Consider the following 17,748-nt stretch of genomic DNA (forward strand, 5'->3'; position numbering starts at 1 on the left):
GTAGAATGGGCTGTCTTTCTTAATCCAACATACTTGGGAAATGCAGTTCACACACATAGTATGATGAGCCTGCAAGGTAGCTTTTTTACCACATGTGAGATGTCTACACATGTGTCATACAAAAGTTGACTGGCATGTTGTTCATATTCAGCCACACACGTAGACTCAACAACGCCCACTGGATGAATAACACCCAGACACTTAGCTTAGCAAAACTGAACTGGATTAAGCACTCAAGAAATTTTATTTTGCCTGAGCGCACTAAATATCCCAACGGCAGAGCTTACCTTGTTAATAGACACTGGCATTTTAAATATTTTCTTGAATAAATCTGGCAGTACAATATTAGAGCTGGCACAGGATAAAGTCTGAATGGAAACTGTGCATAATCTTAAGGCTTCATAATTTTTAAGGTTTTTAATGATACAATTTCTTAAAGATGTAGGAACAGAACCAACGTGTGGCCAGGACCACAGGATATAATTTCAGAAACATGTTTGATCATTCTTGGGGGGTGTTCATCAATAACAAGTCACACCTTCAAAAAAGCATGCAGATAAAACTTATGAAAAATGGCTGTAACGTGCCCACTACATGTAAGCTAGGGTGGCAATCCACAGCTTGCATGAAAATAAAAGTGAACCAGCTTTAGAATATGATGTGTTCTGTATCTTCAGAAAAAAAAAAAGTCTATGTATCAAACGCAAACCACCTTTAAATTTATTTCTAATGTTCGTTTAGCAAGAAAAAGGAATTTTTGGAAACACAATTATTCCTCAGAAAAGTAACGTTCTCTTTTGTGGTTCACCATCCCTGAACACAAACCTTGAAAGGTTGAAAGACAAACAAAGCCTATCTAACTTCTTCGTGACACTTTGGGTTAGATGTGCCTATAATAATTGCTCTTTATGAATTCACGAATGTAAAGAATATCTAAAATACTGAGGTATGTTTCATTGCTTTCCTGCAGAAGGAGAACAGTCAATTCGAATGGAAAAGGTTTCATTTCAAAGACCATCAAAACGATGACATGTTCCAACTCTTAACATAGATCGGCTGTGTCTTACTCCGAGACATATGAGTTCTATTGGCTTAAATAATATTTATTTATCAAACAAGTGAAAGAAGATAGGCTTCACTAAAACAACCACCAATGAAACAGCACAGTGTGCGAAGGAACTGGCTTCCTGGTGTCTTGCAGCAAGCTCCAAAGGGACGAGTAGAGTCCCAGAGTTTGTATTGTAAGTGTTGGCCACTATTAAAAAAGCACCGTGACCCAGATTTGAGAGTAGGTTGGAGTTTCCTTTGTGGTTTATTTTCTTTGGCTAAGTACAACTCAGTGAAAGAGAGACTGTAGGAATGAAAGCATTCATCTGAAATTGACCTAGACGCCGGCCTTTAAAAGGCATCTGTTAAATCAAGCTGTTCAAACCGTGGGGAGATCTGTGCCTTAAGTTATGCAAAAGATTGACAGTGGAAACATGGTGAGGAGACAGGATTGCTGGGCTCAGAGTGCCACATCTGGAAATGGACAAGTGCATGCTGGAGAGGCCATGACATGTTCCCACAGCGCTACTCTCCCCAGAAGGGGCCTGCTCCTCACAGACAGGTTTGCTCCATGCTCTGGACAGATACTCGCAATGTGCCTCTAAAGGGAGCCTGAACTGTTGCCAATGATTGAAAGAAACTACATCTTTCAATCACAGAAAGCACAGGAAGACATTCTTACTCCCTTCCAACAATGACCTTTAGGCTACTGGTATATGTGTTTCTCCAGCTCAAAGAGAAATCTCTAAAAATTCACCTTTTTCATCTGTCTTACCACCCACTCAGAAGATCCGTGAAACGCTAAGATTAATCTTTAATTGCCATCAAACAATCTGCTCTGTCTGCCATACGTCAACAAAAATCTAGGGGTAGATTTCCATAACTCTGGATATTAATTCTACCTTCTTAAGGCACTGCCTAGAAAGCATAGGACAAGACACAAGACTATGCTGGTCTTCATGATGCTCTCTTGTATTTTGGGTGGCCCTGTGCAGTTCAGGAAGAGGGAGGTCATAGACGTTGACTATAAGGCCCCCTGGTCTGCTTCTTTCAAAAGTGTGCCACTGCCGATGTGATGACAAGGAGCAGAAGAAGAGATACTTGACATTCTGTCATCAGGGATCAAGTGTTTTGCTTCCAAATGTCTTCTCTTCCTTCTTCTCTCCTTTCTAAAGTAGCAGAGGAATCCCTAACTACCAGACACTGAGCACTGAGTTAGGCACCAAGAAATAAGAGACGACTTGTGGTCTTCAAAGAGCTCACTGACGGAAATGCGAGGCTTCTCTCCCTCCCATCCTCAAGTCTTATTAGAATGCATTATAGCTACACAGAACTAGAGGGACTAGAGACACAGGCCATGCTATGGCATTTGTCTTAAGCCAAATGGATCAGTGAAAAGAGCTGAGCTATTCTCAGAACTGAACAGATACATGGATTCGAAGGTTGGGTTTGGAAATAAGATGTCTGGCGAAGAGGAGGTAAGAGCGGAAGAGGAGAGAAAAGTTGGAGAATGGCGAGGACGATCCAGGAAGATGCTAACAGTTGCCTGATGTAGAGAGAGAGAGAGATTATCCTAACTCAGAATTGGTAATGTCTAATGGTAAATTAATAACAACGAAACTCAAAAGCTATTTTTCCACCCTCAGAGACAATTTAAGGAACACAGCTTTACTAGCCATATATGAGAGATGAGTACCTCGGAGAAAATGCTGTTGGGAAGTATGGATGAGGAAAGAAAGAAAAATGGTGGCTGCCAGCCAGAGAGGCACCTTCTTATCCTGTGAGAACGCAGTCATCCAGGGGAAAGGACTGATGGGTTTCTCAAAAGTAGGATGTTAATATTTTCCTTCGGTTTAGTGGGTTATTTACATACTCATTCAGAGGAAAAAAAACCCCACCATGATTACGTTTACAAGGATATAATGCATGCTGTAGGAGATACAGAAATATTATAAATCCACATGTAGGTTAAATAGGTTTCCAGCGTAGGCTGCATCTAATCAATTTCAGCCAGAAGAGCTGTATCATACACAAATTCTATTCTACCACACACACTCCCTGCCCATGCTAGCTGTTATCAGGAGCGAGGGTGTTGGGCAGACAGGGTCCCGCGTTTATCTGTCATTTTGAAAATTGGATATTTTGTTAGAAGAAGAACTGATATTAGGGAAAATAGAAAGTTTCCAATTTACTACCCAATACAGCATGCAGGTTAATGAACAGGACACACAGCCCAGTAGAAGCCAATGGCTTCCCATTTAGCTTTTTTTTAGATATTAAAATTAGATGGCACCATCAAATAACACACATACACTCGGGCAATTTATAATTTTATAGGTAAAGTTGGGGAAGTGGGGATGATTGCTAAAAAACCCTTCACAATCCACTTATCCTAGAGTCATAGATTGTTGGGTCCCCAAGGTCCCTATAAAGGTGATGGCATTCATTCTTCTATTACTATACATAATGACCAGAACCAACTCATAGCAAGTAGCAATCCATGAGGTTTTACTTGCACACCCGATGTGCGGGTACCACCTCCCCACCCCCCACCCCCGTGTCTGCCACAGCACACTTTCCCAGAATGTGAACCCCAGATTTTAGGGAACTCCTTGTAAGCAAATGGTTTCACAAAAGTATTTGGCCCGGGAGAAGTCAGGACAAATCAGAGAACTACGCACAGAATAGAAACTTTGTTCCTACCTCCTGCAGCAACTTATCCAGCTTGTGCTGCAACTCAAGGAAATATCTTGACGTGATGAGACCCTGGTGGGATTTATCCAGACAGTCACGAGCCAGCTCAATGATCTGATGGTGAGTGAAGCTAAGCACCCCGTCGGCCAAGGGGAGGACGTTGTCCGGAGAGTAGCTGGTGACGATTTCCTTCAGACGGTCTTCCATCTGCGCCGTAGCCTGTTGGAAGGAGACGCACACACATGGGCAACGCAAGGAGTCACGCGGGAGCCGCCCCGGCGGGCACACTTTCGTTTTTTTTTTCAGACTGTGAGTCGCTAAACGGCATCCTGAGAATTGCGTTTGAAAGAAACTTCATTTGGGGGCTGGAAGTATAGGTGACCGGTAGAGAGCTCTTGGCTAGTGCGAGGGAGGCTCTGTACTGGGTTTCCACCATCACCACTACCACACACACACACACACACACACAGAAGGGAGAAGCACCACCTTACCCTGTGGAATATAGATAATGAACATTTGAGGCATTAAAAAGGTGTGTTCCTGGCCATCAATTCCCCCCTTAGCTGAAGCTTCCTTTAGTCCTTGTAAACTTCTTGAAATAACTCTCAGCATGTTTGTGGAGGGCTAGGCTGCTGTGTTAAGATCACAAGCTCCTTCAGATTGCTTATCAAAAAAATACGACCTGTTTATTCAGTTGCTACCCGAGCCTCGAGGTATGCCAGGGTTCCCCAGTGTGAGCCACGAGTTCGTTTTCACGACGAGGTTTCAGTGTGCCAGGAGTAAACCGATAGCAACTTTATCCCGTAATGCAAACGCTGTCCCCTCAGCGCATGGCCAAGGGGATACCCCTCACAAAACAGATCTACAATTTCCTTTCCAACCTTCATTTTCTTCCCCGGGATGGCCTACCGCCTAATCCATATTCCTGCCTTATATGAGCTACACAGGCAGGGAGATTCCCTCTCCCCGCCCTACTCTCAACATTGAACCTCATTAACCAGGCATAGTCGATATCTGCTTCCGTGGTGGGCGAGCGACATGTGATAAATAGGTAAAATGGAGCTAATCAATGCCATCAATGTTAGGGTCATTACGAATAATAAGTACTCTGCTCTTGGTTTATGAACCCCAAGAACGCCCTTTGTTCTGCTTCCAGCAACAAAGGCAGCCAGTAGTGGGCTGAATACTGTGGAGAAGTAGCCTTCGGCTCGTCCTAAAGAGCCATGTCGGGGGAGAAGGCATGGAACTGAGGGGAGTGTGGGGGACCCCCCTCAGAGAACCACTACTGGTAACCACGAGGCCTGGCAACGAGCCTTCACACACGGCCCTCTGGCTGAGGTCTAAGTCCTTTTACCAGTTGAGCTGCGGAACATGACACCATATCTCTGCTTCTAAAGGAAGGGGTTTAGAAAGGGAGATGAAAAGGGAAACACAGATTTAAAAAGGAAACCAGTTCCCAGGCCACAGCAAGCTCTGGTTTCCGAGAGGAAAACCATGTGCTCTCGATATAGCACAGCAATGACACAAGTCCAAAAAGTCAAAAGGATATAGTGCCTTTGAGGGCAGGGCGTCCTCCTAGACCTGCCAGGGCCCCTGCTGCGGGGCACACACCAGCAACATTCATCAGACTGAGCAGTTGTTCGCCTCCTGTGTGTTTCGTGGTTTTCTCTCTCCAGGAAGGCTACAGTTGTTGCTTAATGTGAGGCATTACTATAATGGCAGGGCCCTCACTTCTTATAACAAAACCACCTCACAGAGGCTGAGCCTCTGTTGCCCACTCGTGAGAAGCCAGGCATCTTAAACTCCACCCGTTACCTTTGGGAATCTTTCTTTGTAGACATGGTTCATCATAATTATTTCATGGTCACAGCAGGCGGGGGAACGTCCAGGGCTGCAAGCAAAGGAAATTACGCTTTTTAATCCTGCCACAGCATAAGGTTAAAATAAGCCTTTTATTTATAAACAGCCAGTTGCGTCCGAAGTGCTATGCAACCCTCGTAGGAGAAGTCTTAGATAATAAATTACAAGAGTCAGTCATTAATAGCACGCACCGAGAGACGCACATACCCGGAACCACACAAACACAGCGGACAGGATGCAAAGCGCAAGCTCACGGAGTGTGATGGCACCTAATAATTCAGTCACGGTGCCCTGGCGGAAGATGCCCTTGCGGTGACATGATGTCATGCACATGGCATCATGAGCTTATGGAGCGGTGGCAGCCAAATCAATGAATTGCAGTATCGAACAAAACGGGGTGGCCGCTAACAGGACCGTCCACGACATATTTACTGGGGCAATTTCACACCTCTATCATACACCTGCACTCTGCCGCGCACCCCCAGGGAGGGCCGAGAGTTTTCCACAGCACAGGTGTTCTGGTGAAATCCATTTTCTACTCTAACAAATGTTTATTTGGGATGCTGAGGTAGGCATCGCATGCGATAAGAAAACCGAGGCATAGGACTTGTTATGACCTTTTGTGTGTTTCTCACTTTGTGTTTGTTTGTTTGTTTGTTTCTGGCAAGATAGTTGTATGGGGTGTGTGTGAGGGAACCTGTATTCTTGGATAGATATAGCTTGGCCTAGATGCCCTGGAAAGGAAAACTGAGAGCAGAACCTCTTTAATAAACCATGGTGACTCTAGTTAAAGTTGCAAGTTGTTGCTGTTTTGTTTTTTTTTTTTCTTTCTAGATTTCGGTTCTTTTTTTTTTTTTTTTTTTTTTTTTCCGGAGCTGGGGACTGAACCCAGGGCCTTGCGCTTCCTAGGTAAGCGCTCTACCACTGAGCTAAATCTTTCTAGATTTCAAAATAAATTCCCATATCCCATAATTATCCAGTGTGGATCTTTTGGTACCAGTTTGTGATACTCCATGAACAGGAAACATATAGAAGGAAACCCCTTCTTAGTAAACTTTCATGTTGAACTAAATACCTAGCAAGCTCAGATTTAAAGACTAATGCTTTATCAGGTGGACATATAGGAATGCTGTCCCACTGAGAGCTCATGCTGATGAGGAGACACATCCCTGATTCCCTCTCCTGGGAAAACCTGCTGCCCAGCTCCTGGGTGTCCATCAGCAGAAGCCTAGAGTTGGCCATCTGTCCTGCAGGATAGCCTCAGCTACAGAAGAATCCTCCTATGGTGACTGGATCTTCCCAGGTTACTGCTGACAAAAGGCCAATGACTGACAAGCTGGAGCAAGGGTATAAACGGAGGACCAATTAGTCTACAGGGATCCCAGCCTGTGTTGGGCTGAGGGTGATGGACTGCATTTGCCAACCACAAAACTTAGAAGCCACGAGTCTGAGGAACATGTTCATCGTCACGGAGAAAGTAAGATTTAGGTGGGAAGGTGGAATAAGACTACAACGGGCTTTTTTTTTTTTTTTTTTCCAGAGCTGGGGACCGTACCCAGGGCCTTGCGCTTCTTAGGCAAGCGCTCTACCGCTGAGCTAAATCCCACAATGGGCTTTTTAATGTCGAATCTGGGAATGCTATCTTTCCATTTATTCTCCCCAGCCCCTATTTAGCAAACGTCTCTCTCTTTGTATGTTACTATGACCTGCTTTCCATGGCTAGAATTTTCTATAGACAGTCCTTACGGCTTTTGTAGCAATCAGTGCATTGTGAAAACTTAAAAAGTAATAGAATACCTCTCTCTGGTAATTAACGACGTCATCCACATGTGCGCACACACATACAAGTTACAGATATGGTAGAAAGCAAATAATTCCAGGGAGGACTGGTGCAGGTCAGGTCTACACACCTGAGACTCCGGGAACGCGGACGCATGGGCGTGTTTCTGCACCGGTTCTCAGTGGCGATGCTTTCCGTTGTGCAGAAGTGTTTGGACAAGAAGTGTAATTCGTCTGGTGTTGGCTGGTATGGTAGCTGGTGCAACTTCTCCTGGGAGGAACAGGATGACTGAAACAAAGCAGAGTAAAGTTAGGCGACAGCTTCTAGAACAAATTCTGGAGATGAGTCAGAGCGTCAACCTTGGGCAACGCCACCATTTTTACGCTGGTTCCATGACAGCAACTAAAACCTAGATGTAGGAAGCGACTTCTCTCTGAGGGTTCATCATGCCTTCCAGATGCCCCCCCCCCCCATTTGACTGTAGCTTCCCAAAAACAGAGTTCTTTCTGGGTTTAAAAAAAAACAAACCAAGCTTGTGAGATGGACAAAAGCCGTTAAAACCCAAGAAGAGACTCCTGCTGCTGTTCCCAGTGGAAAAAACTCTGACTTTTAAGTAAATAACACGATTATATGCGTGAGATCATAAAAAGGTAACGAAATCTTCCTCGATAAAAGCACGCTGCTCTTTGATGCAAATGCCACCCATGGGTGCTATGGGCACACGGGAAGGACAGAGACCTGTTTATCTTTCCTTTCTGTATTTGGCGTGGGTGGGTAAGGGGCAAGAATGCACCGTCCCTTCTCCAGTGGACAGTTTCAGTGGAGGTCCTGGGGCTTTAGCCCTCGCTCTAAATTCACTCTTTAAAAACCATCACTCAACATCTGGAACGTGACGGAGAAGGTGAACAGCTAAGAACGGGTGACTTTTAAACAACCTGCCTCTGGAATCTGAGCAGTGAAGGAACTGTTGGCTTCAAGGTTTAGGGAGTGATAAACTCAGTCAATGCCAATAAAAGAAGTTGGGCATTTTGGGGGTTGGGGATTTAGCTCAGTGGTAGAGCGCTTGCCTAGCAAGTGCAAGGCCCTGGGTTCGGTCCCCAGCTCCGGAAAAAAAAAAAAAAAAAGAAGTTGGGCATTTTTAAGTATATGGAAACAGGGCTAGGATAGGCACATGTTTGAAAGAGACTGGTCATTTGAAAATGTCAGCCCAGGTAGAGTTTTGCATCAAACCAAACAAAACAACAACAACAAAAACCCTTCTTTACGAGAGAATGCCCTTCATAAGCAGTAAAGTATTGGAAATTAATGAACAGAGCTGAAAATATCCCTACACCTTGAAATTATAAAACGCCTTGCTAAGTACATAGTATAGATAGACAGGGACTTTTTATAATGTAATGAGATTATTTTATAAACCATAAAAACAAGAACACAGAAAGAATAATGAGCTAAGCAAAGCTTTACTCGGGGTAAATAGTCACTCCTAAAAATACTTCCACTATGAAAAAGGAAATAAAACACGTGAACTAAATCAATTCAGAAAGTCTGGAAAAGATCCATAAAAACCAAGCAGGAGAGAAGGAGGGGTGCAATGGCAAAGACAAGGAAATTAACAGATAGGAAAATGGGAGAGATTTACATGGAGGGCTGAGGGGCTAGCTCAGTGGTAGAATGCTTGCTTCACAAGCACCAGGGCCCTGGCCTGATCCCTAGCACAGGGAAAACCAAACCTACAACTCACACACTCTCTCCCTATCTTTCTGTCTGTCTGTCTGTCTGTCTGTCTGTCTGTCTCTCTCTCTCTCTCTCTCTCTCTCTCTCTCTCTCTCTCTCACACACACACACACACACACACACACGAGAAAGTAAACTAAAACCAGAATGTATATACACACAAACAAGAGAGAAAGAGAAAAAACAATGCACAAAAACATGAGAGAAAAACTAAAAACAAACTATACACTCACACAGACACCTACACAAGAGGGAGGGAGGGAGGGAGGGAGGGAGGGAGGAGGGAGGGAGGGGGAGAGGGAGAGAGAGGGAGAGGGAGAGAGAGAGAGAGAGAGAGAGAAAGAGAGAGAGAAAGAGAGAGAGAGAGAGAGAGAGAATGAATATGAACTAAAGCCAGAATGTATACTAACACAAACACGAGAGGGGGAAAACAATGCTCGTACACGCCAAAGAGAAAGAGAAAAAAAGCCTAAAAACTATACAAGAAAGAAAAAAAAAGAGAAAACAAAAACCAAACAAAATGTGTACACATACATAAACACAAGAGAGAGAACTAAAAGCAAACAATCACTCACACACACACACACACACACACACACACACACACACACACACAGCTACCTACTTCCCAGGTAAATCTCTGCTCCCCATTTCTGTCTGCAAACCCCACTTATGCATAGACGTTTGCAGCAACCATTTTGAGTAGCAAAGTTTCAAGTGATCTGATAGGGAATTACATAAAATAGCCAATCCACTGCGTGTGAATGCTGACTCAGGTTGCCGTGGAAATATTAATATCCTAGATTATGACTGGTCCTGTGACTGATGGGTTATCTTGTACAGGTCATACTGTCTTTCTAAAATTGAAAGTTACTTTCCAAATAGCGTGGGCCCAGGGTTCCAAATGCATCAAGACCCCCTAAGGATGCTACCTGCTTGGGTCTACAAAGCTCCCAGAAGGGCCCTTAGAAGAGGGAAGGGCTCCTGTGGTATAGTTAACATTTTTGCTTGTAAGACATAATAAACTCTGGTTTTCAAAACGACTGTGGCCAATGTAACAAACTGTTAACCTCTACTGAGTCTAAAGTAATCTTCGTGATTACTGCATATGCATTAGAGGAGAATAGCATCAGAAATTTACGTATATTTGAGATCTGGGAACGTTACAGACTGACCAATGTGGAGTGGATGCAGGGAGTGCTGTCTGTCATCTTGGCACCAGAGAAACAAGGAGGCTTGGAGCATCTCTAGGGAGATGCTTAGGGAGAAAAGCAAGTTGTGAGGGAAATGAGTAGATCACAAAGGACCCTAGGATGAGCAGAGGGCACCTGGGAATGGAGAGAAAAGTAGCCAGCGACTGACGAAAACACGCCCTCAAAGCACGGCATATTGGACGATAAGGAAGTTTAAGTTCAGTTTCATCCAAAATGAGTATCAAGTTGCCAGGATACTCATGGGACCATCAGGAACAAGTGCCATCCTCACAGCCTCGGCTGTCTTCCTAGTGATCCTCCTGCCTCAGCCTCCGAAGCGGCTGGAAACGTAGGTTGTGCACCACCATGCCCGCCTCTCATGTTCTTACAGAAAAGATAGGTCTGCTGAGCAAAGCCTCCTTTTAGAAGAATTTCAAGACTTACTATGGGCGTTTTCCAATATATTAAGTCTCACAACTTCCTTTTTCTCTGAGTGTGGGGCTGGTGGCACTCATTACTTAACTAGTTTGCACATGACTTTTGACCACACCATAAACCAGATCCGGTCTCAAAGTGTGAAGATTTATGCCAAAAGCTGTTGCTGTTTCTCGAAGCAATTAGAAATACATTGCCTACGTCATGGTATCGCTCAGATAAACATCTTGTCTCTCAAGGACGGTCCTCATATGCTTGCAGAAATTCCCACTTGTTATTACTAAAGGTAATGTGATTTAACAGACATATGTCATATTGATGGGTACTTATGGTCTTATTTCCATTTTTCCCCTCAGCAGAAAATAATTTATCTGGTGAGAAATAAACGGAAGGATATCTCCCTACTGCAACTGCACATTGCTTATTTCAAAATTAAAAATTATGATGTGAATAGTATCTTGCAGAAGTTCCACAAATTAATTTTCACTGCAAAGATTTCACACTTAAGTAACTGACAATGCTCAGTGTTCTCTGGGAGGACAAACTAAGTGTATATGACAAAATTCTTTTCCAACTTTGCAACATAACATTTTAAACACTTGGCGATATTGAAATGTCTGTAATGGCCCAGAGATATAAAAACATTTACATTTCGACACGAATGGGTCTGAAGTTCAGCTGGCAACATAAGTATCTGTGAACTTTCAAATTGTGTTTCAAAAACGTTTCTAGTTTTGCTTTGCTTTTTTTTTTCTGTATATAACCTATATTTTTCTTTTTTCTTTTTAAAAAGTACAGTTTTGGTTGGCTAAAGGACTAGTAGTTAGTGAGCTTCTAAGGGTGATTCAGACTAGAAATAGGGGAGCACAAACTCCGAGTCGCCAGCTGACACAACTGTGGCTCATACTTGAAGAGCGCGGACAGAAACCTAGACAGGAGCCTTGGACCTTTCCCTTGTCCATTCCATAAAGGAGCGAAGAAAAAAACCAAGCCAGCCAATCCTGCAACAGCGTTCACAGTCCAGACCCACTTTTGCTTTTGGCAAAAACAGAAATTGTGGAAACTAAAATTTCGTTTTGAGGGAAGAAATGAGGATTTGAGACTTATACCTGCCTACCACCACGATGAATACATAAATGTGTAAGAGAGAAAGGCTATTAGAAATGCCATGTGTGTGTGCATATGTGTGAGCATGTGTGTGAGCGTGTGCATAGGTGTGTCGAAAAATGGCCTCCAGTTTCTTGTTTTAGACACATGAAGCTTTACCGACACTAGCCTTCAGGTAAATCCCTCACAAAGCTAAAGGAATGCCCGTCACATGGCCTAGACAGAGCCACGGCGTTAGGGTCTGGACCTCTCGCAGTATTCGCGTGGATAAAGAAAGAAACGGATAAACAGCCCCTGAAATAATTTTCTGTGCTTTAGGTTTCAGACCTAAAAAAAATGAGGGTAAGAACAGCAGCGGTGCCACAGAATATGTCACCAGCATGCAACAAGCCCACCCACTCCAGGAGATAGACTAGTGCTTGCTCTACAATTACAGAAACACACTCTAAAAAGTGATGTGGACCCAATGGTCTGGGCTCAACACACTCACCCTTCATACATTCGCTTTAAGAAAATGATGTGTGATTATAAGAAAATGACGGTGCATCTTGTACTCTTCCTGTTTTTCCATGAAGAGGAGAGATTTGTCACCTGAACTGTCATTAACGCTGAAGGAGGGTGAGACGCTTGACAGGAAAAGAAAGGGCTTCGCAGCCAAAAGCCATGGGTTTGAGCTTTTAGTCTGGGGAGGAGTATGGGTAAGGACGTCACAGAGCAAAGAAACCAGGACTGTTTACTTGTGGCTTGGTTTTAATTAAGGGGACCCTAGGGTCCAGGGAGCGGCAGCACTTAAAACATTTTCAATGGCTCTGTGTGGGATCCCCTTCATCACACGTTTTGAAAATGTACAGCCCTCCATTTTCACATCTGAAATCGCCGCCAGTGTCGGCAGCTGCCGTAATAATCAAGTCAAATCTCAGTGGTACTCAGTAGCAATCTTATCCACTGATAACACCCAGGATGCTAGGGGTGTGCGGGGGGCGGGGGAGGAGATCCAAAGGGACAGCAAACTCCCCAGCACAGCAAATGGGAAAAGAGGCAGGAAAATAAAGGACCTTTCCCCATGCACTCCTCTAAGAAGAGGCAACGCAAACCCAACAGATGTTAACAATTTGGCTTTAGAGGTGGCCCAGAAAAGCCACATTCCACTCAAGCTTCTGGAAACACAAACCTAAGGAGGAGGGGTGCTAGTTAGTTCAGCTAACAAGTTTTAGTTTTCTTATCAGTTTGAACGTTAGTCAGTGGCTGCTCACTTAGCCGCTGATTGGGGTGGACAGTCCTAAACAGTAAACTGTGGCTTTTGACAAAATGAGGAGGGGACTGATTCAGAAAAGGCTCTGTGGTCGTGGTCGCAGGTCCACAGTTTGGGCTGCTGGATACAGCGCATCCAGACCACCTCATTAGGCATTCACTGAATACTGGGTGACCTCCTGGGCCTTTCTAAACTACCACCTGGCTCTCAGAGCCCTGTGGTTACAGAAACTCCTCCACCTTAAACCAGGCATGCCTGGATCTAATCTACTGAACAGTAGGCAGTAACTGCTAGGCCTGGGGTTGACATGTTAGTATTTGGGGCAAGAATCTCATATTTTGCTATCCCCTTCCATAGACTAAGTTCCGTTTTTGTTGTTTAAGTTGTTAGGGTAGAGATAAATTTATGGCTTTGTGTGTGTGTGTGTGTGTGTGTGTGTGTGGTGGGTATGTCTGTGTGTGTGCCTGAGTGTGTGTGTGTGTCTGAGTATGTATGTGTGTGTGTGCCTGAGTGGTGTGTGTGTGCCTGAGTGTGTATGTGTGTGTGGTGGGTATGTGTGTGTGTGCCTGAGTGTGTGTGTGTGTGCCTGAGTGTGTGTATATGTGCCTGAGTGTGTGTGTGTTTGTGTGTGTGTGTGTGTGTTGGGTGTGTGTGTGTGTGTGTGTGTGTGTGTATGTGTGCCTGAGTGTGTGTGTGTTTGTGTGGGGTATCCATTGAGAAAAGAGAAAACAAAACAAGCTTCCATCTCAGCCACAGACAAGAGAAGAGCGAGTCCATCGAAGTTTAATGGTGTCTTCAGCTCTCACACATCTGATCTAGAACGCCAACACTGAACCCAGACTGTGTTATTTTCTACACCAAATGGTATTAAAATGAAGGCTCTCATCCTCCAAACTTGTCATCCTGGGCCTTACACTTTTTTTATGCCCTGTAGTCTGGAAGCTTCCAGAAACAGTGCTCCCGTTTTACGTTTGCTAGGCTGCCGTTTGACACATAACCTTATACGTCGAGATAGGCATGTGAAATTTGCCTTTTCCTTCCCACCAGGAAACACCCGGAGAAAAACCCCAAGTCTGGGTTAGTTCTGTGGTTTTGAGGTGAGAAGAAGAAAAATCAAGCACTTACAGAGACGGTAGAGCTCGGTGTGTTTGTCCCATAGCCTGAGGAGGGGAGAGAAGCCAGAGACCAGCGGCGCCCATCCGTTCTGCGGACAAAGGGAGCTTGGTTAGGTCAACTGTGGAAGTGCTGATACCAGGGAACCCCAGAGAAGCCCCAGGGAATGAGGGTATCTTTAATCAAACAAACGACATAAACACAGTCTATGAGGATGTGGGAACGCTTGGCCGGGGTTCGGGTAAACAAACATTATACAGCAGATTGCCTTTTATTTAATAGGAATCAATACGCCCAAACAAGTAGAAAGTGAATGGGTTGATCCATAGTATTGATCTCTCACTAATACACTTTGACAAAATGAATACCGGGGATAATTACAACGGTCAGACTCAGCAGATTCAAAGCGGTGCAAGCAAAAAAGGGGAGAGGAAACATGTTCTGTGCGGACGCCGACAGCTGGCCAATGATCTCAACATGGACCCGGACTCCATCAGGGTGTGAGACCCTGGGGCGGGCTCAGGGCCTTCAACAGGGCTCTCCACCTCATATTTCTAAGCGTGTAGTTTTCCTTATTGTAAGCAGAGGTGGCGGGAGTGCAGCAGCTCCTGGTTATGTCACACTCTGAAGTGGCAAATAACTTTCTGGTCAGAAAGCTTGAAGCTCAGGCTTCAGAGAGTTACTGCTTTCTGACAAGACCTGGCTTCATACAGTGTTGGCGCAAAGGTCACCTGCAGAGTCTCGGTCCGGTCAACCTAAAGGCTGGAGGAAAACTTCTCTACTCATAATGGAAACAAACACAGAGAGTGAAGTCGCCTGCTCCAGTCTCAGAGTCTAAGCAGCCAGGGTCCTTAAAAAGAATGGCTTTTGTCCATGAATGGTGACTAAATGGAGCTGGACTGTGGGTTAAGTCAGGGCCAGTACAGGGGTCTAACGTGAACTGACACAGTAGTTATTAGTAGCAATGTTACTGGTAGGGCAAGGGGCTGCCTCAGAGCAAATTTTCAGGGATCTCTGTTATTCTAGAGCCTTATCGAAATTTAAATTAAGATCATGTATGTATGTATGTATGTATGTATGTATGTATGTATGTATGACAAACTGTCAGGGAAAACAAAGACAGGGAAAGTTTCCAAGGGGCGAAACAGGAAAAAATGTTATTTAAAAGCAGCACTACATTCTTAGAGACAGGATCATGGGGAGACATTCTGTAATTCACAATTTTGTTCATTTACCAAGGGAGAGACAACAGTGTGGAAAGTCTAACACAGACACATTCACAGAAAGCTGAAGTCAGGGAATTTGACAGCATCGCACTTGAGTTTGAGAAACCACAATTTGATGCTCATATGGGAAACTGCCACTGTGGCCTGACAGTCAAAGGCAGGTCTTCTAGGTGACGGTGGTGTCACCTCCAATAAGCGCAAAGGGTCCACAGAAACAAGATGGAGGCCAAGGAGACACATCACAGAGTGACCACAATGCTAAGATTTTAGGGAAATTTACCTGTCATTTCTGTGGCCATGATTGGAGTACAATTGAAAATCAAGTATTTAAAAAAGAGAAGAGGAAGAAGAAGAAGAAGCAAAATGAGATGTTTGTAAGCATACCAGGGAAAAGTAATAGGACTGATTAAATCACGTATTTGTTTAAGAACATTTTTATAGAGATGAAAATGTTGACATTTCTGAGGAAAATAATTACAGCATGCACATAAAAGGTACACCCACCTGTTAAATGGACACAGGCAGATCTTATATTTAGCTACCTATTAAAATATTTAAAACGAATTCCTGAATTTTATATTTTAACCACTTTTAATTTTGCAAAGAAAGGGATATGATTTTTTTAAAAGAACTGTCCGGTCCATTTAATAGCAATTATCAGAAACTAGACTCTGGAAACGAGAGGGACACACTTCTCCACCATGATTTTGTTTTGTGATTCATTAACTCTCTTTTCCCTCAGGTATCCATGGACATATTTCAGATGGACGAGCAATTCCAAGGGGAGACAGGTTCTTATTAGTTCTGAAGCATAAATTACATTTGCTCAGTCCAGAAAACACACAACTGGAAAGGTGTTTAAACAAGAATGTGCTTGGTTCTTGGTACAGCCATCAACCAGGAATAATTCATGTCTCATAAAGTTCCCTAAGTTGCCCACGTCTGTTTACTCAAATGGAGCAAAAGGACCATTGCATCTCATTGCCATGACAACCGCACATCAGAAAGTCACTCTATATGCTATATGCAGTACTGAGCGGAGAAAGTGCCCCCTTTCCAAATAAGCCATCACACAGGCACAATTTGGATCCGACTAACAATGCTGTCTTTTCTGTTTAGTAGCTACCAATAAAGCAATGTCCAAAGACAATGTCCTCATCTTTCCAAAGCAACAAGGCTCTTCTGAGGAGAATCTGTTCTTTGTGGGTGGAAATTTCAATGTTACATCAAATCAAAGAGGAGAGGAAAACAGCTGCTGAGAATGTAGGCCACAAAGGGATTGGGGGTTGGTGGGGCCAACCCACAAAACATTTGGATTTGTGTAGTACTCAATAAAGGGTGAATGTTCTGATTCCAGCCTGATGATTTTAATTGCACGAAGAGAAAGCAGGTAAATGTGTTTAGTAATTACAGTGTATTTGTTAAGTACAGGCGATATATAGACTATACACTGTTGGGTCAAATTCAACTATACCAATCACCAAGTAAAATCTACTCCAGAAAGAATTATAAGACTAACAGGAGGTTACCCCTAGTCACTGGTATCCAAGGGACTGAAGACTTAAAAAGTCAGAAGGGCAAACTTTCCTAGAAATTTGCTTATGGAAATGTGTTCCGAGATTTATCCAGTCAAAAAACAACTAGGCAACCAGGAGAGGTTGATGGCATTAAAGAACACTAGGTTACCAGTGAAAGCAAGAGCAATTTCTAACGTCTCAAGGCCCCAGCTTCTGGCAGAGGTGATGACGTCATCGCCTCCATCTTACCATCACATAAAAATGTTAAGTGACCCACAACTCTGCAGGCTTGAGATTGTGTGGGCTGAGTATCTTTTACCCAAAATTCTCTGCACCAGAGAATTTTGATTTAGAATGTTTGATTTGTCTTTAAAAGATATTTCCCAACCTACTAAACACCCTTAATCTTAAATTTGAAACTGAGGCATCCCAAACGCTCAGACCATTTCACCAGTTCTCAGTAAGTTTCAGTACGGCTGGGGACCCCTGAGCCGGCTCATAAATCAGAGTACTTGCCATGTAAACCTGAACACCTAGGTATGATCCCTAAAAGCCACACATCCTGAGGCACACTGGTGATCACCTGTGCAAACACACATGCATGTGTACACATGCAGAGAGAGAAACAGACAATACAATGTAAGTATGAGGGTTTCGAATTTGGGGCTAGTTTGCATCTTGGATTTTCAGATTAGGGTTCGAGTGTGCTAACAAATACCAATGGGAAGTGTTTCCTTGCAGTAATGTGATGGTTATTTTTTTTTCCTTTAGTGAAGTCAGTAGGTTAAAG

The 17,748-nt window shown here is 43.8% G+C and overlaps 1 protein-coding gene across 16 annotated transcripts in view; it reads right to left on the reverse strand.

Moving 5' to 3' along the window:
* Mast4 (microtubule associated serine/threonine kinase family member 4) overlaps nucleotides 1–17,748 on the reverse strand; it is a 598,008-nt gene that overhangs the window by 56,100 nt on the left and 524,160 nt on the right. For all 16 annotated transcript variants that reach the window (XM_087613921.1, XM_087613914.1, XM_087613906.1 and 13 more), the window contains 4 exon segments: nucleotides 14,228–14,306; nucleotides 7,512–7,669; nucleotides 5,557–5,632; nucleotides 3,751–3,960 (listed from right to left, as the gene is read on the reverse strand). In XM_087613921.1, coding sequence (XP_087470047.1) covers nucleotides 3,751–3,960; nucleotides 5,557–5,632; nucleotides 7,512–7,669; nucleotides 14,228–14,306 — 523 coding nt within the window.

The sequence above is a fragment of the Rattus norvegicus genome, chromosome 2, assembly GCF_021556685.1.
Source record: "Rattus norvegicus strain SHRSP/BbbUtx chromosome 2, alternate assembly SHRSP_T2T, whole genome shotgun sequence".
In the NCBI taxonomy this organism is placed as follows: domain Eukaryota; kingdom Metazoa; phylum Chordata; class Mammalia; order Rodentia; family Muridae; genus Rattus; species Rattus norvegicus.